Here is a 26,369-nt window from a genome sequence, read left to right as displayed (position 1 = left end):
CTGATTTGATTAAAACCTTCTAATAGCAGCTCATTAAAAAAACAGTTAAACCGAGAAACCGTCCAATCATCGATCTGTTCACCATCCTGAGGGTCGATGGAGCCTTTTACCCAATCAGACGACTTTGTTCGATGCTGGGAAACGTCTTCCCTCCAACTAAACACCAATATGATTATTGATTTTAGGAGGAAAACCCAACAAGCACAAAGTCACTTTAGTCAAAAGTCAAGTTGTTCATCTGCTTAAGGAAACTCTGCCATTTTCACATGAACCATGTTTTATCGTGTCTTTATTGAGTTTTATCCTCTGTGTCATGGTTTAACACCAAGGAGTTCCCTTCAACAGACATATTACAAGAAAAAAGTCAGAAATGTGTTTTTCAGTGGCTCTAATCCTTTTCTGTACGTAAACAATACCTTATTTGCCATTTATGTGAATGAAACACGTTTCCGTTCTGCAAAGTCAAACGTAATTTAGGCAAATTTTAGATAGAAGACCTGGACAAATATATAGTCTGAAGTTAAACTGAAGTGGCAGCAGCAGAGTCTGAACCAGGGGTGTCCAAACTTTTTTTTTTTTTTTTTTTTTTTTTTTTATATATATATATTTATTTTTTTTTTTAATTGAATTTTTCCAAATTGACATACAAACATTAACATAACAGATCAGATTTCCACCCATCCCCCACCCGCACCAAATCGGCACATCAGAAAACACTTACATAGTCAAGACAATATGATGAATACACCACAAATTGATCCAAATCATTCAATAAGCATACAAAAAAAAAAAAAAGGACGGTTATACACGCTGCTAAACAATGTCATTAACAGTCTTTCTTTGAAGGAATTTTAGTACAGGGCCCCATATTTTCTCAAACACACCGACTCTATCTTCATTGCAATATCTCAGTCTTTCCAGATGCAGAGTATTTGCTAGTTCCCCCAACCATAGATCAAATGTGGGCACAGAGTCCTTTTTCCAAAATCTCAAAATCAACCTTTTAGCAATCACTGTACCAAACAAGACAGCAATTTTCTCATATTTAGTGGCTAGTTGCATAGCACTGGAGACCCCGATGATGGCAATAAGTGGTTCTGGGTCCCATTGTTTTCCAAAAGCTGTCGAAAAAAAGTGAAAAATTTTCTCCCAAAGTGAGCGAAGCTGAACACATGACCAGAAGGAGTGTGTCAAGTTAGCAATAGCAGCCTGACAACGATTACAAATTGGAGACACGCTTGTAAAGAAAGTGCTCAGTTTCTCCCTCGAATAATGGAGTCTATGTATTGTTTTGAACTGTATGAGATTGTGTCTAGCATTGACTGAGCAGTCTTGTATACTTTTCAAACACTCCTCCCATACTTCATCAGATAACTGCTGCTCTAACTCATCCTCCCATGCTTTCTTTATCCTGGTTGTGTCTACAGGTAAGCTATTAAAGATCTTATAGAAGTATGACACTGCCCCTTGATTGATAGGATCAAATTTATTTATTTCCTCCAGGGTTTCATGTTTCTTTAAAGTTCCAAAATCCACTACATTTTTCCTAACGTAGTCCCGAACCTGCAGATAACGGAAAAAACTTGACGGGAGAAGATGATACTCAGAACATAACTGCGCAAAAGATGCAAAAGTTCCACTAATATATAGGTCACCTATCACACCAATGCCCTTCCCTCTCCACATCCGAAAGACGGCGTCGTTGAGACCTGGTGCAAAGGAGTGATTTTCACAGATAGGAGTATCAAAGTAAACCTCTGGAGCTTTTATAAATTTTTGTATTTGTTTCCAAATTCTGATAGTGTTGCCTATGACAAAATTATTAGTATAGAGTGTTTTATTGACTTTAACAGGACTGTTAAGGAGAGCTATCAGGGACGACTTACAACAATGCAGGCGTTCTAAAGATAACCAGGTAGGGCAGGACCCATCAGATGAGGGTGGACCCTTCCTCCACCAGGCCATGATGGATAAATGGCAAGCCCAGTAATATTGTTTGAAATCTGGTAAGGAGAACCCACCCTCCGTTCCTGGTTTACATAAGTGTTTTTTGGAGATTCTGACATTTTTATATCCCCAAATAAAGGGAATAATAATGGAATCTAGTTGTCTGAAGTAGGATACACCTATAAAACATGGGACAGATTGAAATAAATGAAGAAATCGCGGTAGCACCACCATTTTAATGGCGTTGATCCTACCAGCCATGGATAGTGGGAGAGTCCTCCAGAAATCAATATTCTGCTTAAGTTGTAGAATTTTACTCTGCCAGTTCAGTCGTAAAAGATCTTCTGGTCTTTTGGTTACCATCACGCCCAAATATGTGAAGGAATCATAAGCTATCTTGAATGGTGTGGACCTCAAAAATGTCGGATCAGCCTCTGTAGTAAGCGGCATTACTTCACTTTTGTCCCAATTAATAGAAAAACCAGAGAAGCTGCCGAAATTGTTGATCATCGTCAAGAGAGAAGACAACGATTTCTGTGGGTTGGAGATGTATAAAAGTATATCGTCAGCATACAGCGAAATATGATGCTTACGATTAAACATCTCGATAGGTGATATTAGGGGGTTTTGCCTAATGCTGGCCGCCAGAGGTTCAATAATGACTGAAAAGAGAAATGGGGAGAGGGGGCAGCCCTGACGTGTACCACGATGGATAGTAAAAGGGCATGAAATATTCTGATTAGTAATCACAGAAGTAGTTGGGTTTGAATAAATTATTTCGATCCATTTTGTAAACAAAGGTCCAAAACCAAATTTTTTGAGTACATACATCATATAAGGCCATTCTATTTGATCAAATGCACGTTGTGCATCTAGGGAAATAACAATGGATTCATCTGAATGGTTTGAGTATAATATATTGAAAAGGCGACGCAGATTAAAAAACATATGCCTACCTGGCATAAAGCCAGTCTGATCCGGGTGGATGATTAAACCTATGTATTTCTTGAGTCTATTGGCTAGAATTTTCCCAAGGATTTTCGTTTCTATAGGTAACAATGAAATTGGGCGATAGGATGAAACAACCTCTGGATCTCGGCCAGGTTTAGGAATGAGTGAAATATTGGCTCTGTTTAAAGTGGGAGGCAGTCTTGACACTTGCTTAGAGTGGTTTAACATACGCAAAAGTAGAGGCGATAATTTGGGACTGAATGTTTTGAAGAACTCAACACTAAAGCCGTCAGGACCAGGCGCTTTGTTGTTGGAAAGGGTCAAGATGACAGATTCAATTTCCTGTAAAGTTATACTGGCTTCCAGTGCATCAATCGAATCTGACGGGAGTTTTGGCAAATGCAAATTTTCAAAAAATCTATCCATATTTCCAAAGTCTAGTTCTCCCTTTGACTGATAAACACTAGCATAGAAGTCTGCAAAGCGGTTGTTGATTTTATCCGGGTCTGTGAGTAAGGTCCCATCTTCAAGTTTAATACGATGTATGGCTCTAGAGGCCTGTGATTGTTTAAGCTGACGGGCTAATAGCTTATGGGGTTTATCACCTAACTCAAAGTGTCTTTGCTTGACCTGTACCAGTAATTTAGAAACATTTCTGGACATAATAGAATTGTATTCATATCGTAGAGCTGTAATTTTATTCAATTTATCCGGACACTGCTTTAATTTATACGAATTTTCTAAGCTGGTCAACAGGCCCTCTATTTCATCCAACCTCATCTTGGACTCCTTACCTTTTGCTGCCTTGAACGAAATTATACATCCCCTTATAACTGCCTTCATTGCTTCCCAGAGCATTGAGTCATCCACATCCCCCTTGTCATTAGAACTCAGGTATGACTTAATTTCGTTTGAAATATAGGAGCAAAATTTCTCATCTTTCAACAGAGTGTTATTCAAGCGCCAGTTCCACTTTCCCTTTTTAAAATCTAATTTAAGGTTCAGCAACACAGGAGCATGATCCGATATGTGAATATTGTGGTATTTGCAGCTTGATACTGATCCTAGCAACCTAGAGTCCAACAAGAAGTAATCAATCCTAGAATAGGACTTATGTACTGCTGAAAAGTATGAGTAATCCCTCCCGGTAGGATATAGTAGTCTCCAAATGTCAACCAAATTGTGGGATTGTAATAGATTTTTAAGGGACTCACTACTCTTGATTGAGCTGGCCTGAGGACGTTGTCTATCTAAAACTGGGTCCAGGATTAGGTTTAAGTCCCCACCAATAATTATATTAGAGCCCACCCAGTCCGGCACTACATTAAAAAGATCTTGAAAAAAGATGGGATCATCAAAATTAGGCCCGTATATATTTATTAGTGTCACTGGTGCAGTATTTAGCAGCCCACTTACAATCACGTATCTTCCCCTTTGATCTGAAATTGTCTGCTTATGAATGAACGATATGTGTTTTTTAATCAAAATTGCAACCCCTCTAGTTTTTGTGCTGAAATTTGACTGGTAAACATGCGAGGCCCATGAGGGGCTAAGAACTTTAGCAGCCGTTTTCTTAATATGGGTTTCCTGGAGAAAACAAATATCAGCCTTCAATGAACGCAGGTGTGCATAAACTTTACCTCTTTTTAGAGGACTATTTATCCCGCGGACATTCCAGCTAATCAAATTAATCCCGCCCTTATTATGCTTAGCTGGATCAGTTGTCATCAATTTGTGTGCATTTTAGTAACTGTTGCGTGACTATGAAGATAAATATAAGATGTCCAGAACACGCCGATGTGCAAGAAACAACCCCACCCGTAACATGACTAACCCCCCCTGCTACCAAACATAACTGAACGGAACCCGGAGCGGTGTCTCCATACCTCCAACTTAAAGCTAGAATTAGCCATCCGCCAGGGGGCGGACAAGCAACACAGCTCCCCATCTTTCCATCTAGAGTAGCCGCTCAACCCTACACAATGAACGTATCAAAATAGATAAATGACATTTCTCACCCAATGACAGAGTCCTTAATTGCTCGTTTTCTCAAAATGTCAAGCATTACAACATAAGGGTAGTCTGACCACCTGCTTCATTTAGTCCCAGACTGCCAGTCCTCGATCTCCCGGCTCAGGAATTTATGGGCTTCCGCTGGAGTGTCGAACGTAGCAGTGTTATTATTCACAGTAACCAGGAACAGCGCAGGGTATCGGAATCCATAACGAATCCCCTTGGACCTGCATTGCTCCCTGATAGCTTGGAACGCCTGACGTTTCTTCATTACAGCTGAGGTGAGGTCGGGAAAGATGAACACCGAGCGACCGTCGTACTGCAGAGGACCCTTCTCTCTCGCCAACCGTAGCACCCGCTCCTTCTCTTGAAAATAGTGCAGCCTGACAATGATGGCTCTCGCCTTCCCGTCTTTAGCCTGCGTCAAGCTCCGGTGTGCCCGATCCACCTCAATTGGCCGATCAAAGTTGTCTTCTCCCAGCAGTTTAGGTAATAGTTTGCAGACAAAGTCAGTCGGTCTACCATTCTCCGCTTTCTCTTGTATGCCCACAATACGGATATTCTGCCGGCGCGAGCGCGCCTCCAAATCCTCCAGCTTAGCTTGCTGCTGAGAGCATTGCGCAGCTAGGCTATCGTATTGCTTCTCCAGCTCCGAAATCCGTCTCTCTTGTGACACGACTGCGGCCTCGGTTGATGTCACACGGTCACTAATATCGGAAAGCGCCGCTTTGAGACTGGAAATTGATCCATTAAGCTCCACAAACCTCATGTCGACCGTGCTGCTAAGTTTGCTTATGGCTGCTAGGACGTCCTCATTAGTGGCGGATGGACCTGGAGAGCACGTGGGGCTCGTGTTAGCATTAGCCGCCTTCACGCCTGCTAGCTTGGTCCGGTCGTCCGGGGTATCATCCTCCGAGCCTTTGTCTTTTTTATTACCTTTTGGCTTCGTTGTCCTGTTCATAATGCGATGGCACACTACAAATATGCTGCGCAGAAGTTTAAATATTATTTAAGGTGAGATATTGGTGGAGTTGAGTCGGAGCTTCCTCAAAACACGTCTACTCCATATTGAGACCTAGGCCACGCCCCGGGTGTCCAAACTTTTTGACAAGTGGGTCAAAACTGTCAACTCCAAAGACGTCGCGGGTCAAAAAAACCAACATAACACCAAGCAAATAAAGTAGCTCGATATTTATGGTAGATCAAAAACGCGAAAGTGATTTTTATAATAATGTTTTAGTAAATTTCCTCCAAAAACTCAGAAATTTTGTGATTAATTTCAGAAATCCTCTAGAAAACTTGGAAAGTTTCTAGAAAAATGTTCAAAAAGATTTTTCGACATTTGAAATTCAGAAATTTCCAAGTTTTTTTTTTTTTAAATCTCTGATGTTAATCTAAAAATGTGATTTTCTAAAAGTACATTTTCTTGTTTTTTCTAGAAATTTTCTGGGGTTATTCTCCAAAGTTATGACTTTTATTGTCGATTTACAGCCTTTTTTTTCTACAACTGCCCTAATACAACGTAGCAGATTTGACATGTATTAAAAGAAATACATCTAGTTTCCAGTTTCTCTGGGACTCGATTGAATAAATTTATTATCAGTAATAAGAACAGGATTTGGGTCTCTCTCTTTCAAAATGTTGCTACATTAAGCCAAGTTTAAGAAAGAATAAAAGCTGATTTCAGTGCAGCAAAGTTGACTTTCAGTAAAAGTCTCTTGGTTTTACCTTTTGTTAAAACTTAGTTAGAAAAACAAGAATACTTTGTGTTGTACTTTACATTTTCCTGTGTAAGAAAATTATGCTGGTAACGATTTTTACCCTGACTACAAATTAAAAGTTTCATCTGCATCTAAAGGCCAAATTTTTTTACATTCTTGAAGTTTGGGGGCCGCACAAAATAAGTCCAATGGCCACAAATGGCCCCCGGGCCACAGTTTGGACACCCCTGGTTTAAACTAATGTTTTTGAAATGGTTTTATGTTTCTGAAGAATTACGCTGAAAAAACGCCAAATCTTACCAGGTATTTTTGATTTTCAGTGCAAATATCGTGTTACACTTAAAATAAGAATAAAATAATTTATAAGTAACTTTTCAGAAAGATATAGGAGCTTGTTTTAAGTAAATAATTCCTTAATATTGATAAAAATATGCTAGTTCCATTGGCAGATTATTTTACTTATCAAATGAGAAAAATGTCTTAAATAATCTGCCAATGGAAATAGTAGTTTTCACCAACATTAAGGAATTGTTTACCTAAAACAAGCCCCCATTACTTATTTGTTATTTTATTATTTCAAGTGTACTAAATACTTTAAGATTTTTTGTTTTTGCAGTGATACTTTAGGGTTTCAACCTTTAAAACGTGCCCAAAATGCCCAAAACTAATCTCACAGCAGGAAAAAAGGTAAATATTCGGCAAAAGCTTAGATGAAACCGAAGCTAAATTGTTGTTTCCATTGGTTTGTGAAAATCACAATTAGCTGCAACACATGTAAAAGTGTGTGTGAGCTGCCTTTAATAAAGCCCTGGCAGAGTCCCGGCCTTCAGAATCAGAAATGAGACGTCTCCTGACATTTTTATTTAGCGCTGTGAATCACTGTCGGTTAGAGCCAAGTTCACTGTGTGCCTCCAGATTTACCAGCATGTGTCCGTGTGCCGACACGTGCCCCAACAGAGCCATCTCTGCAGTCACAACACGGTGGTCAGTGTTACTGAACCGTGCACGTTAAGCTGAAGTTTACTCCCTTCCTGCTGATGCTGTTATGCAGAGCTGTGAGGAAGGATTGGTTGGGACGTTTTCCATGTTCAGATTAAGTTCTGAAGTCTGAAATTAAAGGGCTGTGCATGTACTCTGGTGAGGCTTTACAGTTCAGGATTAATCAAAATCCCTTTAGCCGCAAAACTCAGCGAGGAAGGACAGAACGTCAACTCACCCGGTCTTTTTTCCATTTTTCTCCCTCGACTGCCACATAGTCGAACTTTTGATATCAATATCAGGATTTGTTTCTGGCAGAGTGACTTGTTGCTCTTCGGGCACGGCTTGCGCTTGCTGGCAATCTGCCGGTTTGCTTGGGGGTCCTTGACCTCCCTTCGCTGGCGAATGAGGGAGCTGGCGAGAGCGGCCATCTTCCCAGCGCCGAGCCTTACCCTGCTTCGCCGGCCTTTGGCGGCTCGGTGGCGCCCAGGTGTCCAGGGGTTCCTCGGGCCACCCCCACCGCCCGCTCACCCAGGGCGATGAAGCACCGCTGAGGGGAAAGCTGCAGAACGGACGAAGACGTTGGGGTGGTTCCGATTCAGGACGGTCCAAAGAAATAAGGATGAAGATGTGAACACAAGGGTGGCTACTTCAAAATCCCAGACAGGTTTGATGAAAGCAGGTGAAGAAGGTGAAGAAATCGATGATTTTTTTGGTTTGAAGTCGCCGATCTTCTGCTGGGACGAGCCATTTCCAATTCCCCCGAGAGCACTCCCGGCTCCGGCCAAGTTCAGCTCAACCAAGTCCGAAAGGACACCGAACCATCCGCCACATCGTGAGCCCAAACACAAATCAGTCCAGATTTCAACCCCTTCACCTTCTGTCCTTCACCAGTGAAATTTCTCCATCCGTGACCGCGTCGGAGCAAGACGAGTCAGAAGAAGCAGTCCCGTCCGGCCCGAGTTATCAGGTCTGCAAGCTTGTCAAGGGACGCGGTCCTTGATGAATGGAGCGTGCCTTGATTCCAGGCTCTCTCTCCAGCTCCCCTGGCATCACCCCTCCGATCACTTGCGCGCTGAGAGAAGAAGGAAAAAGAGACACACAAAGGCTTGATGAATCCACTACTGCCCAGAGACAGAGGTGACATTCAAAAACAAGCGAGAAAGAATGCAGGGAAGAGGGAGGGGGGTTCAAGAAGAAGAGCAGCTAGTCTCTCGTATCCCCCCCTTCTGTCCGATCGAGCTCTCCAACTCTGAGAGCGGAGCGCGGCGCTGTGTCCTTCAGCCAGGCATGCCGCCTCACAGCAGGGGGACGGGGGATGAATGAATGTAGAGGAGGAGATGAGATGACGAGGGTGGGGGTTAGTGGAGTGATCTTGCAGGTAGATGTGCCTTACTCTCATGCGAGAGTCTCCGCCGGAGGGGGACAGTGGTCCGGTCCGGTCGGGGCGCAAGTCTGTCCATGAATGTGTAGAGAGGAGTCAGTGGTCGGGGGGCGACCTCTCTGAAAGCGCACGTGTAGATGGAGCGGTGGCACAAGGTGAAGGCGTGTGACACAGGCATGTGAATGTGTGAGTGTGTGCTTGTGTGACTCGGCGTCTCATTCGTCCCTGTTCACAGTGCATTACTGAACGAGTGTGCTTCACACACACACACACACACACTCCTGCTCTCTCTCTTTAATTCATTTCCCTGAACACTCCTCTTTCTCCTTCCCATTTCTCCTCCCCCTCCGTCTTTCAGATCCCACCTTCCACGTCGGAGATTTTAGGTCCCACCTATCGCCTGGGACGGGGTTGGGTTGGGTCGGGCTTGGCGGGGGTTGGTGGGGTACCCCAGGCTCCACCCCTCTCCCCCCTCAACACCAAGCTCTGAAGTGATGTTGGCTTAAAGAGACAAACTGAGCCAGCCTGTCAGTGCTGAGCTCTGAGCTCTGGAAAGGACGTAAAGATACCGTGACACAGTCTGGGCCAGTCAGCAACCTTACGTCACCGCCGTCATGTACGCCAAACACTAAAACGCTCCATCAAACACTTGTACCGCCTAGCTCAACATGACAAGAAGTCGCATTTGACCGGATATGAACAAGGACCTTTGCACAAAAACTCTGGTCTACCGAGATTCCAGCTGCTTCTTGTAGGTAGTGCTAAAGCCAACTTTCAAAATTTCAAAGATCTGAATGCGAGTATTTGACTTTCTCTTTTTTATGCTTTGCTGATCACCTGATGATTCATAATTTGTAAAACATTATGTGTTAAATGGGTTTTTGTCATGTTTTTGGTTCAAGGCACTTATGTAATAGAGATTTTAAATCTAAGAGTGTTTTTGCTGCTTTAAGGTGACCTACTATGCTTAATCAAACAGCTGAGGAGAAGCCTATTGGCTAAAATGAGTCTTAATAACGAGGTTGTATTCTGGCAAGTTCTGCCTATTTTGAGTTCCTTTCAGAACAAGCCGTTTTAGTCACTTTGAATAAGCTGCTGTTGCTGGCCGCACCCCCCTAACTTTTACACTCACACATGAAAATGGCTGCAAACAGATGTGCAATTACACAACCGTACTCCTTTGAAAAGCAGAAGTGGAGCCTCCTGAGCAACCAACAAGAATGCAGCAAGTGGTTTCTGGATGGTAAGTCAACAACAAAACACTTTTCTCTTCCAGCAGCCATTGTACAGAGCATAGAGTGGAAAAACCAGCTGCCCAAACATGCTGAACTAAGCTTGGGTTGCTAGGTAACGGCGCAGTGCCAGTCCAATGTGACCTAACAATTGGGAGGTTTGTGAAACGACTCATTTTCCAGACACCAAAAAACATTTACTAATTGCCCAAAAGCGGCTGAGAATCTGACAAAAGTATAAAAACAAGCAAAATACGAATTTTGAATAGTAGGTTCCCTTTAATAACAATGCAGAATGGCTCAGTTTTAGGACTGCTGCCTTGCAGAAAGACGGTCCTGGGTTTGAATCCCAGTCTGGGGTCTTTCTGCATGTTCTCCTTATCCATGTCTGGGTTCGCTCTGGGTACTCCTGCTTCCTTCTAACAATGAAAAGACACGAAAGATACCAAACAATATTGAATGAGTAAAGTCTTTACCCCTGTTCCTTTCCAAAGCAGTGGAGTTGACGAGGCAGATTCTGTTCCTGTCTCTTAAAGTCAGGATAGTTTGCTCACTTATAGGAGAAAAGATGTCATTTTCGGAGTTAAACAAGAGTTTTGGATTTACTTAGCAACCATAGGAGAAAATTCACTTAGTGGAGCCGCGGTGATAAACTGCCCACACAAGCTGAAAAAAGGGTGTAAAATAATTTCTGCTCTGATGTTATACAAGGTTTGCATTGAACTGAGATGACAGCTAAGCAAGAGTGCTCACCCTTTGGAGCAGCCGGCGTTCCCCCAGGACGAAATGTAAAGCGATCGAGGGAATCTGTGATTTGTGAGAGGAAATGGCCTGCCTCTCTATTTCTCTCCGTTTCTGCTGGCCTAGTAAAGAGCAGCAGGAGAAAACCCTGCAGGATTCCCCCCTTTACACACACCAACACATACTCACCTATGGCAGGTTTCCTGAGCTGTTAAATAACATAATTATCTCTCCGCACTCCAGTGCTTTACTCTCACAGCAGTGTCCATTCTGGGAGGCATCCACAACATTCACCATGAGGATCAACGTGGCACCGACTCAGAGAGTCTGCCAAACGGAAACAAAACACTGGCAAATTCATGGTGAATAACATAACGGGGCTCCTTTGGGGTCAATTAGGGTCAAACTGTCAATTCCTAACAAGCAATCTGGCAGGATTTTCTCTCCCTAAGCACCAGAATAAAAAAACGTGTATTAACTGTTTGTTGTGCCTTGGACAAGTTTTCTATTGCTTTAGCATAACTTTAGCTAACTTTGCTTTAGCTAACATTGAAAACGTTTTAGCACACTCTAAATCAGGGGAGTCAAACTCATTTTCGTTTTGGGTCAAATCAAGATCATAAATGCTCTTAAAGGGCCGGTTTTGCCAGAACGCATTGATAAAACCTGTGCACAAACTGTTAAAATATCAATGGATTCTTAAAATTCAATAATATTATTGAACATATTTTCAGTCCCTCCAGGATTTTACAATTGTTTTGTGATTTTTTGCAATAAAAATCAAAGTGTTTGTGGTATTAATTTGGAAATATTTGCGCTTATTTATGATGGTAAATGCAACTATATAATGACATCAACTGAGGCCCCCTGGTGGCGTGGAGGCTTAATTCGCATCGGCTCTGCTGTTGGAGTTGCTGCCTGCGTCACAAGAGCGACTTCCTTACAATAATTGGAGCCGCCATCTGTAAAAACTTACATCGACTGAGCGTACTTGGAGCTTTAAGGATGAGTTGAGCCACACTGAAAAAACAAAGTGAAAATAAACCATTTGATTGGCAAAAGGAGAGACTTACCCAGAGTGCCTTGCATGGAAGACCTGAGTATTGTAACCGCTGCCTCGAGGGACCAAAATAAATAAGAGGTTAAAGGGACAATCCTGTTTTAGTTTTACACAAAGAAACAGAACTGAGCCTAAGTGATAGAGGCGAGAGGTGAAATGGGGATTCACCCTTAAGAACAAAGTCTCAACAAGCAAAGGGTGGAAAAATACAGACGCCAGCAGACTGGAATGAAGACATCATTGTGCACAAACCAGCCGAGACACAGAAGAGGGAACGCCAGGGGAGAAAACAGCAACGCTAAGGAGACAAGCACAAACTCTGGCCAAGATACAGATATACGGAGACAAAGGGACAATAAAACAAAGAGGCACAGAGAGGATTGGATTAGACCTCATAGCCTATTTGTCGGGGTGTGAGCATGAGAAGACATATTTTCTTGAAATGTGTTGCTTGTACATACGGCTGGACAATATGCCTGAAAAATGTATCACTATATAAGAGTTTCATATCAGTCAATAGTGATTGATTTTTTAAAATTTACATACAGGTCCTTCTCAAAAAATTAGCATATTGTGATAAAGTTCATTATTTTCCATAATGTTTTAATGAATTTTGGGTTTTCATGAGCTGTATGCCAAAATCATCAGTATAAAAACAATAAAAGACCTGAAATATTTCAGTTGGTGTGCAATGAATCTAAAATATATGACAGTTTAATTTTTATCTTTACATTATGGAAAATAATGAACTTTATCATAATATGCTAATTTTTTGAGAAGGACCTGAATCTGAAAAACTTGCTTTCCTGTTTTATCCAGTTTTCATTACATGCTGTTATTGTTTATGCTGCAAAAAAAAATAAAAAATCATACCAAGTATTTTTGTCTAGTTGCTAGTGCTCATATCTTAGTTTTATAAAATTTCAGGTGTACCAACTTAAAAGTTTTTTGTTTTTTTTTACCAACATTTTGGGAGTTTTTCTAAGTAAATAATTCCTTGATATTGATTTAAAAAGTCCTAGTTCCACCTGCAGATTCATATAAACAAAATAATATTGCTTTTAATCATTATTAAGGAATTATTAACTTAAAAAAAGTTGTTATATCTTGTAGAAAAGGAAGTTTTGTCTTATTTCTAGTGTATTCAGATACAGCACTAGAAACTAGATCAATAAAACTTAGTAAGTTTTTGTGTTATTTGCAGTTTATTTTTAGGCACAGTAGCGAAACATTAAACTGCTGCTGCGCCAGTCACTCCACGCCTCGTTGCTAGGTAACCACAGAATGAATGAGTTGCTAGGTAACCAAAGAATGCTTAGCTGGCTGTGAGAGGTTAAAGTCTTTGTCTTGGTGAAATTATTGAATATTCTATTAGACGTATTATCTATTGATTTTGATTATGTACATTTATATATATATTACTATTGATTCAGTGACCAACTCCGCTTATACATTCATTTATGTAGCATCCAGTCAGTTTTGAGAGGGACATAACTGAAGGTTAAATTATGATTTATTACAGCCATCCATAACATTCACCTGAGAGCTAGACAAGAATAAATAATGACAATCAGCAGTTACAGATTTTTCTCTAAACATTTCGAGTTAATCAATTAAGCTTCAATCCCAGTTGCAAACCTTGTTCCCTTAGCGACTGGAGCTAGGTGTGTCGCAATAAGCAATAAATCAATTAATTGGGCAATAAATTAAAATAAACTCAACAATTTCCATTTTTATGATGTATAATTTTTTGGGTTTTTTTCTCTTCCTACCAAAAACTGGATGATAAAAGTCATCAGTTTTGTGCTATGGTCTCAATTGGCCTTTTTTTATACAAACAAATTTGTTCACAGAAACTTTTTAATTCATTTTATTTGTGGTTTTGTTTATTTTGGATATTCTTCCAGTGTTCATTAGAATTTAAAGTTTATTGCATTACTTTTCCTTTACTATTATATCACTTGAAAATCGTCTCAGAACAACATTATTGTTTATAACTTTTGAGACAATTTAGCGTCCAGCAAAATGTGTTATCGTGGCAGGACTGGACTAACTGAAGCTAAATTGAGTAGCTTTTGTAAACTTTTTTCTGTTAACCTTTTCAGATATGACTGTGTTCCGTTACCAGAGCAACGGAACACGGTTGCTATGGTACAGAAGCTTAACCAGAGATTTACCAAAATAAAAGCGTATAACCTCAGATTAACAAGGCCAGCTTTACCCAGTTGGCCTTTTCAAATTGATTTTGGTCCCAGAGCAGCTCCAGGTTTTCCATTCATCCCGTTCGTGACTGTGGTCGTTGTTTAATCACGTTTTAGCATCTGGAGGAATAAAAGATGGTAGAGATACCAAACCTATTAGTCAGGGTTTGTCATCTCGACGTGGGGAATTGCATGAAGGGAGCTGAGGGCGCAGATGTATTATGACTTCATATTTCAACCAACATCCCTCCAAGTCTTTGGTGTCACAGACAAAAAAATAATAAATAAAATCCAATAAGGTCGGAAAGTTTACGCTGGAGCCATGTTGCTGCTCACGTTTATCATGAGTTTACGTCGGTCTGTCGGCGGACGGCGCTCCATTTCGGAGTCAAACCGTGTATAACGCCAAGTCTCCAGACACAGCAGTGAATTAGACCCTGAATTACACCTCGGCGGCACAGCACTGTCTCAGATAATGTAGTAATGGACTGCTCCTGTGTGCCAGTCAGGGGCTGTTAACCGGCACCAGCCTGAGACAAATGGGCCCCAAATTGGGATTGATATGGAGGCTTTCCTGCGGGGAACTTTAAATGAACACATAATGCAGGTATCCGCCACTCTGACTTCCCTCGATGCTGCAAATAAAAGTTGGTGACAGAAAAAGACAGCAGGCTGGAATGCAGATGTATGGTGGCTGCAAGATTGGGTCGACAGATTCACATAAATCTGCTGGACGCTGCAGCGTGTCGGACCGTGCAAAAGTTATAAACCAAACCAGTAACATGTATCCTGCTCTGTCAATTAGCCAGACTTTCTTAGGGTGTTAGATTTTAACCAGTGAGTTCCAGAAGGTTCTACAAGGTGAGTTTGACAAGAAAAAAGTCAGAATATTACAAGAATAAAGTGGAAATAATATGAAAATAATGTAATATGAGAAAAAAGTCATGACATCACGAGAATAAAGTTATAGTATGAGAATGAATTCGGAATATTGCAAAGATACATTCTTAATATTACAAAAATAAATATTATAAAAATGAAGTTGTATTATTATTATAGACAAAAATAGCAGGAGTAAATTTCTGCTAAATACTCTGACATTTTTGATTAATCTCAGAAACTTTTTTTTAGAAAAAAAACTGGAAAATTCTGAGTTGGGAAATTCAAAAATCTTAGATTTTTCAAACTCAGAAATGTCCAAGTTTTCAAAGTCGTTATATCATGACTTCATTTTCATATTCTTATGACTTTATTCTTGTAATACAATTACTTCTTATGATTTGTTAGGGCTGCGGTGGACAGAACATAAAAGTGTAAATTTCTGCTTAAAACTCAGAGATTTTGAGATTAATCTCGGAAATTTTCTAGAACAAACTTGAAAGGGGAAAACATCATGTTACAAAGTAAATAATCCACCGAAGGAACAAGAACTTTTTCATCAATATTAAGAAATTATTGACTTTTTAAAAAAAGCTTCTATAACTTGCAGAAAATTATAAGTTTTTTCTTATTTCAATTGCACTACTTGGTAATATTTTCTTTTAGTTTTGCAGTAACAAATTACTATTTCCAAGTAACTTGACCAAGTTACACGACAAATCGAGACTCATAAAAACATCAGGATTTACAGACGTTGGATTGGATGGAGCTTCTAACCTCGTTAGCTGCTGATTATTCATGCGACCGTCAGATTTTTCCTCTGCTGTTGTGACCATGTGAGCAGAGAAAGGTTCATGTTCTCCCCACCAAGCGATTATGTGAGAGCAGCAAGGCGTCACTTTCTACACTTTTCTGTCTTTTTTACAAGACGAGTAACAAGACTGAAGCTCCCACTAATGGTTCTGCCAGAGACGTCCCAGTCTGCAGACTGGAACCATCGTGAGGCTCAACGTGAGCGCAGAAAGTCTGAGCCTCGACTGAAAGGAAAAACTGTCGACTCTGGAAATATAACACCAAAAAAAAAAAGTATTTTATGTGATAATCATAAACATCTAAATTAGAACCAGACTTATAGAGGAAGATTTCTACTTTGACAAAGAAAGCAAAACTAAATCTTCAAAGAAACAACTCGAAGAACCAAACTGACTCTTTAGCTGCTTTTCCATTGATCATATAATTACACAATTTTATATTTTGAAAAAAACTCACGCTTTTTATTTAAAGTTGTAGCGTTTGCTTGAGGTGGTTTTTCAGCTGTGCCAAAATTGGTTTCATTTGCAAAACGGCAACAGAAATACTCTTTCCACATCACGCAAGTCATGAAATCAACAACTGGATGCTGCTACTGGCAGAAACGACGAAGAGGACGACAGGAAGTGGTAGGAGTGTCACGGCGTAGCACGTTTTTAATGTGGTTTTAATTGCGTTTCTTATTTAATTGAAACACAGCAATTGTGAAATTGTGCTTTTTCTACTTTAGTAAAATATCAACAAAGTTTTGCCCACATTTGTAATGGAAACGCAGCCAGTGATTCATGACGAGGTGTAGTTTAAACGAGAGATACAGCCGGATGTCGTCAGCATCATAAAAATACAGAATAATGTAAAATTAAAATTACAGCGGGCCCAGAACAGAGCCTTGTGGTACTCAAGTGGTACCGTTGGAGGATAACCTGAAGTTTGAAGTGAACGATTTCAGTGATAAATGAAGAACAAGACGAGTCGCCAGTATCTGGAGTGTTGATTTGATTCTTTCATGCATGTTTTATAAATCCTTTCATCTCCCACGGCAACCATTCTCCCCCACTCAGCTCCTTCAGACTAGCCAGTAGCAATCAGCAAACACCTGGTGGACGCCGGACAAACCAGATCTTCTCATTGCGCCACACATATAAAAACACTCCCATTGGAAATTGTGTTTTTTTTTACTTTAGTGAAGCATTGACAAAGTTTTTGTTTCCGATTCACCCCAGCAGCGATACGACCAACGATTTAACGCCGGAGGATCAGACCTGTGGCTCCCTGCAGCGGCGCCTCCATCTGGGAAGCAGTCGATCTTTTCCAAACCGTCCGGCGTCGTAAACATTGTCTCTTTGTGTGTCCTGGATGTTCATGAGTGAGCAGAATCACAGACAAGAAGTCCAAAGTCATGAGCGGCGGTTTAAAACGGGAAGAGAGGACCTGACAGGACAGAGGCCAGGAGGCACTGACATTATGTCCTGAGACAGAACTCTGCACAGCACGACTCGAGAGGAGACGAAAGGAGGAGAGGACAGAAACAGAAAGATGAGGGAAGGGAAGCTGACAAGGGACACAAAAAAAAAAGAAAAGATCCATCTGAGCCGACAGAAAGCAGAGGAGGAAGAAATGCAAGCAGCTTTGAATTCTCAAGGAGCCGAAGACATGGAGGAGGAGGAGGACGGACCCGACCCGACCCGCTGTCTGGTGGAGATACCAAACAATCCCTCTGCAGCTCAGAGACCCAAACCAGCTCGGTTCGCTGGAAAGAGGAAGTAGGACACAAACTGCACTGTTTGACGGCTCATTCAAGCCTTTTTAAAGGGCCGGCATCATGAAAAACCAACGTCGTGTTGTAATGTTAGCTCAAAAACATATCCTTCGTCTCCACGACAACCATTCAGCTGGTTGGTCTTAGCTCCGCCTTCGAGACGTAGCTCCTCCCCCACTCAGCTCCTTCAGACTAGCCAGCAGCAATTAGCAAACACCCAGAACATCTGCTGAGCTCGTTAAAGGAGCTACTTCTCAGTGCAACGCTGATAAAAACGATAAAGGATTAACAGAGGAGGGATGTTATTATTTTAAAGAGACAGAGGCCCAATTTCAAGGCGTTAAATCCAGTAAAATGTATTTTAAGTCAGTATTTTTATAACAACTGAAGGTGTCATAATTACTTGATTAAAGTGGCAAAATGTGCCTGGAAAATACATGATACTGCCCCTTTAATTTCACCACTGCATTATAACACAGCATGGAGGTGGAAGGGTGATTATTGGGCTTTATTTGCCACAACCAGACATTTTCCCAAGTATTTATGGTTTAGTTTTCAGTGTAAATATCTTAGTACACTTGAAATAAGACAAAGCTCACTTAAAAATAACTTTTTAGAAAGACATAGCAGCTTGTTTTAAGTCAGTAATTCATTATTGACATAAAAAGTACAGTTTCCACAGGCAGATTATCTCACTTTTAACATAGGAAAAATGTCAAATAATCTGCCAGTGGAACTAGAACTGATTATATCAATATTGAGGAATTATTATTGCGGAAAAGTTATTTAGTCTTATTTCAAGTTTGTTGAGATATTTACTCTAAACTAGGCCAAAAATACTTGGTAAAATTTTGTGTTTTTGCAGCAACTGTTACTTTAAAACCATCACTGCTCCCAACAGATTCAATAAGTTTTTTTTTAAGTTTTTTAATCAGGATCTTATGCACAAAAATACATGAATATGTATCACTTTTTCTTTTTTTTTTTTTACAGTTATTCTACTTAGTTGCAGGTTTTAAGCGGCCATTTTCTTGTCACTTTGCTGTTTCTATTCGATTAATTTGACATTAGTTTGGAGTCTTACATTTAAAAATGCTCCATTTTTAAAAGTTTATTGAATTATCACTGAGGCAGGTCTTGACTGCAGCTCCACTGTGAAAACTTTAATTAACTGTTGCAACGTTTCCATATGTGGGCTCTGAAAAAGACGGGAGCATGTTCTGTAACTGTGCCTCAGAGATTTCCCAGGTGTGCTCACCTTAATCTCTTACTGATGTTCCCTTTTTAATACTTTGCTGAGCTCAGAATGTTAATTAGAGATTAAAGCTTTTAATGACAATTTCTTTAAAGACGTCCTTCGTATTCCTGGGCTGCTAAACTTACAACATGTTGTCACATTTTACGAGTAAAATCGTTTTATTCAGCTTGACGGGATAAAACAATTCTGGTCAGGGCAGGAAGAAGTCAGAACAATCCCAGTGAAAAAGTAAGTGCACCCTATTCTATGCTGTTGAGGAGCGGTGTACAAACTTTATGCAAAAAAAGGGTTAAAAAGTATTGTTGAAAAAACTAAGCAGCCATGTTGTTTTTCCAACTTAAAACGCAACAATTGTTGTGATTTTTGTAATTTTTATCTGCTCAGGAAAAAAATTAATAAAACAAAAGAACATGGAGGACAGTTCCATAATTTTTTAAAAATATATTTTAAAAATAAATTTTTAAAATATATATATTTTTTAAATCCCATTTTAAAAATGGGATTTTTTTTACTAGCAACAAAAAAATGAGAACTTTAAAATAATAATAAGAATAAGAATAATAAATTAATAATAATTATTATTATTCCATTAATCAAATTAAATAGAATTGATTTGCTCCTAGTACAAAAAACATTTATTTTTAAATAAAAAAATATTTCTTTATTTTTATAAAGAAATTTTAAACAGTTACAATTTTGGTAATTTTTTTTTTTGATAAATACTTTTTTCCTTTTAAAAATACTTTTAAAAGAAAAGTAGTTTTTTTGTTTGTTTTACTTTTGAGTGTGTGCACATTTTTGGTTAAAGAAAAATTAAGATTAAATGAAATTTTTCATTGAAAAGTATTTGAAAAAGAAAAAAAAAAACAGTTTTGAAAGAAAATCTTTGAAGCACTTTGCAGATGTTTTTATGTTCATTTCTGAGCTGGTTTCACCAGAGAAAGCAGAGAGCCGAGTTTCTGGGAAATGTCAAAGCGATGCTCTTGGAAATGGAGATGACAAGCAGAAGTGGAGGCTTAGACACACTTTAGCCGCTGCAGACTGGAGCGTTTGGACTCCGCCAAAGGACAGCCTCGATAGAGCGGCGTTTTGTGCGCTGATGCCGCCTGGCAGAGCGGCGAGCCAAGCGGGCTGGCGCCGGCCTGGCCGTGGAGCCGTTGTGTGATATCACAGTGAAACAGATTGAGATTAGTCTGCCATGATCCACACAAGAGAAAAGAGGGACGGGAGCTTTCAACGCTGATTTTTTTTTTTATTATTCTGCAGCTGAAAATGGGCTGGGAGGGAAGATTTCTATTCCTTTTTTTCGTTGTTACACACAAATAAACTTTGGTTTCACCCCACTTGAACATAAAGTTTCCTTGTGTGCCGATTACCCTGATCACTTCTGATATTTTATTTATTTATAGATGTAAATCATTATTTTCAAGCCTTCTCAGCACATAAGAAGAACCTTTAATGGTAATAAAGCGCATAATGTTCCGTGTTAAAATGTCTCCGCCCTCATGCATGCTAATAAGTTTGTTCCATACAGTGTGAGGATCCATATGTGGGGATTTAATAAATAGGATTAGCCTTTATGAACGAGGATGCTGCTCCTCTGTAAACCCTGAGCGACGGCCGAACATTAAAACCGTCACATGAGGCGAATAAAGCTGCAGTCTTAAATCATACAGTGGTTTTTACAGTGTGCGCTTTGTTTATTGGAGCAGGTCTCCTCTGTTTGTGCAGTCAGCAAATCTCATTCTGTCATTGTTTAACCTTTACCACAACATTTAAACAACGCAATAAATTAACCTAAATAGCTCCAGTACAAGGGGAACCCTGGTATTCACAGCTGCTTTTAAATGGCTAACATTCAAAAATACTTGTGATTTCATCCAAAAATGCTCATGAATGCATTTTATTAATAGTTCAAACAACAAATATACCTTCATTGTTTCCAGTTATTAAAGCTAGAAACTACTGAAATCTGGGTGTGGTGCTGGATTCAGACATGGACCTTCAGAGCCACATAAAGGCGGTTACAAAATCAGCCTTCTAAACCTATGAGAGGAGAAATAAATCATGATTAAAAATACTAAATTCATAATATGAAAAAATTTGAAATAAAATAATGAAATAAATGTTCAGAAAATACTGAAAAATTAGAATAATCTTTTGAATAAAAGGAAAGTATTGATTAAATTTGGGAATTAAATAAAAAAATATAAAATGGTGACTGTTAAATTAATACTACATAGAATATCCATTTATGACACACTGTATAATCAAATAAGCTCTTTTTAAAATTATTTTTGGATGCCATATCTAGTGCATTAATTACTTTTTCAAGTGATTCATTTATAGATTGCCAGTTTTGGCAGGATTTGTCCTCCATATACATCATCCTAAAACCTGCACACTAAACAAAAACAGAGACTTCAACAGACTTCACAGACATGAAAATGTTTCACAAAATGGGTTTTATGTTTGGATCCGTGTAAAATATGTTTCTATTTGTACCAACTACGTGTTTAATGTAAATAAATCCAAAGATTTTTTTACTCAAATTGTCAGGATCCGGTCACTGTGTGTTTGTTTTAGGATTGGAAAAAGAAAAGAAACAGTTGGGAAGAACGATCTGAACAATTTTTCTCCCTAACGACTCCTTTGGATCAGTTCTTGATTAACAGGTTTTATTATGACAATAAAACCTGTTATTGATGTAGCAGATGTAGCAAAAGCTCAGGAAAAATTAGCATCTGCTCTGTTTATGTCACAGAAATCAAAGTCCAATTTAGTCCTTAAAACATTAACCTTGAGTTTATTTTAAGTTCATTCAGATTAAAGGATTAATTTGTCATAATATTTCTGTTTTACAGTTTGAGCAGATATAAAATCAGCTACATTCATTGAACAGCAGCTGCTTTTATTCTCATTATCATTTTCTATGAGCCCAGATTTGTTTTTTATTGGTCTAAACTTGCAGCCCGTTTGGACTTCATTGCTATTTTTGTGTGTGCAACAAAGGCTAGAAAATAAAATCTTAATTAGCATAAGCGTATTTGCTGTTATCACCAGAAGATGGCTTCAGCTTCTGGGATGAGCTAAAGTCATGTGTGCAGCTCTTACTAGGCAAATATAACGCTGAGCTGGGAGCCACGACTCCTGCAATCTACACGGCAGCATCTGTGTTTGGTTTGCACCGGACGCTTCTAACCTCGCGCCTGCAGAAAAGCTCAGCCTCCGCTGTGAAAAACAGCTTCCTGGGATGTGTGGCTTTTAAGGAACATGGGAACTTTGCCTTTGTTTCCACCCAGTTGGCTGACCAGGCTCACCTAAACTTCAGGTTCTCCTCCAACTGTGGCACTTTTAGGTGTGGGAGTTCCACAAGGCTCAGTTCTGGGCCCACTATTGTTTCCATTTCACATTATTCTGCCCTCTTGTCATGTTTTCTATGCTGATGACATCCGACTGCGTCTGTACAGGTTGTCCAATGGTTCTCTTGAATTTTTAGCTGTTTCCATAACAAATATACGCAAAACTTTGTCAATTTTCCACTAATGTCAAAAATATAATAATACAATTTTGCAATTGAGGTGTTTCCATTTAAATAAGAAACAATTAAAATTACATGTGAATAAGTTTGCTCATTTGATAAGTTATTTAAAACCACGCCGTGCCATTATCCTGCAACTACTTCCTGTGGTCTTCTTAAAAACCAATTTCCAAAGCAAAACTTTAAACTGCAGCTGCGTCAGATACTCTGCAGGCCGTTGCTAGGTAACCACAGAATGAGTGAGTTGCTAGGTAACCACAGACAGAAAGAGTCAGTTGTTTCCACCAACCTAGCTTAGCTTAGCTAGCCTTGAGGCCTTGTCACCGATTTATTTTCAAGCTCTACTAAAGGATGAAAAAATACCCAGATTGTTCAGGCAGCTCAGGAAAACAAACAAAAAAAAAAAGACTTTCATGAGGATTCAAACACAAATTGATGAGTTTTTACTGAGATTATCATTTGTGGAAGCAGCTGTACCTTGGTGAAAGCCTTGGAAATGGTCGTCCTACAGCATCTGGGTGCGAGAACAGAAGCTTGTGGTGATCGATGCTCCTTCAGAGGCCTGGGGGCTTCTGGGACTGCAGCGGTGACCTCTGCAGAGGTCGCGGATGAGCAGCTCTGCCTTAAATGACTGAAGATCACTCGCCACGCTTCCGCCGACCTTCACAGTGGAGCTGAACTGTACATCTGCCTGGTTGAGGCGGCAGGACAAGACGAGCATCAAAGGGATATTCCTTCTCCGTCATGTAAAGGATAAAAAGGGGAAACCCAAAAACCTAACAAACGGCGTTAAAGATAAGATGGCGTCTTGTAGCCATTGTAGTCAGAAAACAGGAGGAGTACATTTCTGCCTAAACAAACTCAAGATTTTTATGGATTAATCTCACATTTTCTAGAAAAAGGTGAACATTTATGAGTTTGGAAAGTCAAAAATTTGCTGGAAAGAACTCAGAGTTCCACCTTTTTGACTTTTGGAAATCTGAAATTTCCTCATCCTTTTGGAAATTTTCTCTGGAAACTTTGAACAATTTTGTAGCTCTGTGTCCTTTTTCTCCGCTGTCCCTTCCTTCTGTCCTCATTGTGTCCCAACTCCATCTGTTCTGAATCTTTCCTTCATTTCTTTTGTCCTTCCTTCCTTCCTTCCTTCCTTCCTTCCTTCCTTCCTTCCTTCCTTCCTTCCTTCCTTCCTTCCTTCCTTCCTTCCTTCCTTCCTTCCTTCCTTCCTTCCTTCCTTCCTTCCTTCCTTCCTTCCTTCCTTCCTTCCTTCCTTCCTTCCTTCCTTCCTTCCTTCCTTCCTTCCTTCCTTCCTTCCTTCCTTCCTTCCTTCCTTCCTTCCTTCCTTCCTTCCTTCCTTCCTTCACTGTGTCCTTCATCTGTTCCTTGTGTCCTTTTTGACCATTTCCTTCTCTCCTTTGTTCATTCCTGTTTGCATCCTTCCTTCCTTCCTTCCTTCCCTCTCTTCACTCTTATTGTGTCCTTATTCTCTTCCTTCCCTCATTCCTCCCTTTGTATCCTTACTCCCTTCTTGTCTTTCTTTTTTGTGTCCTACCTGTTACTTCTTTCATTTCTTTCTTCCTTCCCTCTGTTCTCACCCTTATTGTGTCCCAATTCTCTGTTTATTGTCTTTCCTTCCTTATTCCCTCCCTTCATTTTGTCCTTCCTTCTTTTGTTCCTCTGTTCTCTCCCTTTGTTGTGTCCTTCTTTCCTTGATTTTCCTTCCTTGCATCCTAATTCTCTCCCTTCCTTCCTTTATTCCTTCCTTTGTTACCTCTGTTCTCACCCTTGCTGTGTCCTAACTCTCTCCGTTCTTTCCTTCCCTCCTCCCTCTCTCTGGATCTGATTGGTTGTATTTTTCCTCCTCACATCCACTCATCTCTCCCTCTGACATCATCATCCCTCCATCCCTCCTCTCTCTCTCTCTCATTGACAGAAACTCTCTGATGTTTCTTCTCCTCCTCCTCCTCCTCCCTGCAGGTGTCCCCTCCCTCCCCGTCCCGCTTCATTCACAGCGCAGTGCCGAGGATGACTCATCCTACGGCGAGGAAGACGTGAGCCGCTCTCAGTCCTTCCTCTGCTCCGTCTTGCAGGCAGCGATCCGTGGCTCGGTTCCGTCGGGCCCGGCGCTGACGGACAGCAGGGCTGAGCGGCTGCGACAAACAGCAGCGCATGTTCCGTCTGCGGCCGACAGCAGGACAGCAAAAACACCGACAATCAGGCAGCATCCAGAGATCCGCCACAGCCTTTTCCTCCTCTGCACGGTGGGACAGGAGGATTTCCATAAAATGTCAGAAATTTTGAGATTCATCTCAGAAATTTTCAAGAAAATTCTTTAAGCTTGAAAAGTCATAAATTTCCAAAGAAATTTTGCATTTTGGGGTCAATTTCACATATTTTCAAGAAAAACTTCTGAGCTTCAAAAGTAGTTTTTTTTTTTCTTTTTCTTTAGCTCAGAAAATGTCTAAGTTTTTTTTCCCTGTAAACATGTGAAATTAATCTAAAAAATTCTTAGTTTTCTCTTGCATATTTATCACTTTTTCTTGAAATTTTCAAGAAAAAAAACAACAATAAATTTTAAAGTTATTTTCACGTTAAAGAGTTTCAAGAAAAAACTTTTTTAAAGTTTTCCAACCTCGAAACATTCTAAATTTCCATAAAAACTATGCAATTTTGAGAATAATTTCACATATTTTCAAAAAACAAAAAGAAATTCTCTGAACTTGAAAAGATGTAAATTCATGAGAAAATAAATTTTTTATGGATTAATTTCACGCATTGCAAAGAAAAAACTTGTAAATTCTCTGAACTCCAAAAGTTCGAAATTTGCAAAAAAACAACTTTGATTTCAAAAATTTAAGTCAAAATCTTTACACTTTTCAAACTCAGAAAATGTTAAAAACTGTAAAAAGTCAACTTATATTTTAAATACGCTCTAATTCGAGATGTGTTACACATGGCATAAGATTGATGTTTAATTGCCAACAGTTAATTAAAACACATGTAGGAAACGCATCTCCCGTGCATGATGCTGCCACCACCATGTTCTAAGTAATAGTTTTCTGTAACACTCAGTTTTTTGAATTTGGTGTGAAACCAAGACTGTTGATAAACCTCTGAAACCCTCGAAAATCGCAATATTCATAGTGATAATATTGATTAGGGGGAACAAAGTGAAGGGAAATGGATACAAAAGCAACACTTTACAACTTTTGAGAAAATGTCTGCGCTACTTTGCAGATTTCTCCGATCAGCTCATCTCTCCTTCCTACAGGCGGGGGGAAAAAAGCTGCTCATAAAAATGGATAACCTGCCTTTTTAAATCTTAACTGAAATGCATTTCCTGGAGCCCAGATATCGGCTCTGCAGGAGAGATTCATAATGAACAGACGCAGCCTGTATACCGATTAAATAGAGAATATATCTGCACAGACATAAATGGTACGTATGTGAAGACGGGAAAAACGAGGAAATTCTTCTACAATATTTTCCTTCTCAATTTAATTTAATTACTTGTCAAATAAATTCAGGTAAAACAGATCATTCGATCCTTCCGTAAAAGTGGAACAAAATAAAAAAGATCGACAATGAGGACTGTACTAAAAGCTACAGTTTTTTGTGTTTTTGTTATCTTGCAAAGCAATTGATTGTGTTTGTGTGTAAAATACTGAGGCGCAAAGCTGCTCGAGTCGCTATTGGTTGCTATTTGCACACCAGCCAATCCAGAAGCGGCATTTATTTTCCTTGGCGCTGATTGGCTGAACCTCCTCCTCCCAAACGCCTGTAGCCGTTAGCTTCTGCAGCTACGGTTTCGACTGTGGGTAAACAAACGCACTACGGTATATTTCGTGTTTGAACTATTAAAATAGGTAGTTAGGAACGTTTTGGATGAAGCCTCCA

At 39.8% G+C, this 26,369-nt stretch overlaps 1 protein-coding gene across 1 annotated transcript in view; it reads right to left on the bottom strand.

The window, feature by feature from the left end:
* The window catches only part of fgf11a (fibroblast growth factor 11a), an 81,379-nt gene extending 72,032 nt beyond the window's left edge, over positions 1-9,347 (bottom strand). Inside the window, exons 1-2 of the mRNA XM_008435590.3 lie at positions 9,007-9,347; positions 7,849-8,685 (exon numbers count right to left, since the gene is read on the bottom strand). Coding sequence (XP_008433812.1) covers positions 7,849-8,041 — 193 coding nt within the window. The 5' untranslated portion in view covers positions 8,042-8,685; positions 9,007-9,347. The remainder of the gene's footprint in view (positions 1-7,848; positions 8,686-9,006) is intronic.
* Between the last annotated feature and the right edge of the window lie 17,022 nt (positions 9,348-26,369).

Source organism: Poecilia reticulata, chromosome 18 (genome assembly GCF_904066995.2).
Source record: "Poecilia reticulata chromosome 18, P_reticulata-male-v2, whole genome shotgun sequence".
Classification (NCBI taxonomy): Eukaryota; Metazoa; Chordata; class Actinopteri; order Cyprinodontiformes; family Poeciliidae; genus Poecilia; species Poecilia reticulata.
The sequence above is the reverse complement of the archived record's forward strand: the minus strand, read 5'-3'. Positions and strand labels throughout refer to the sequence as shown.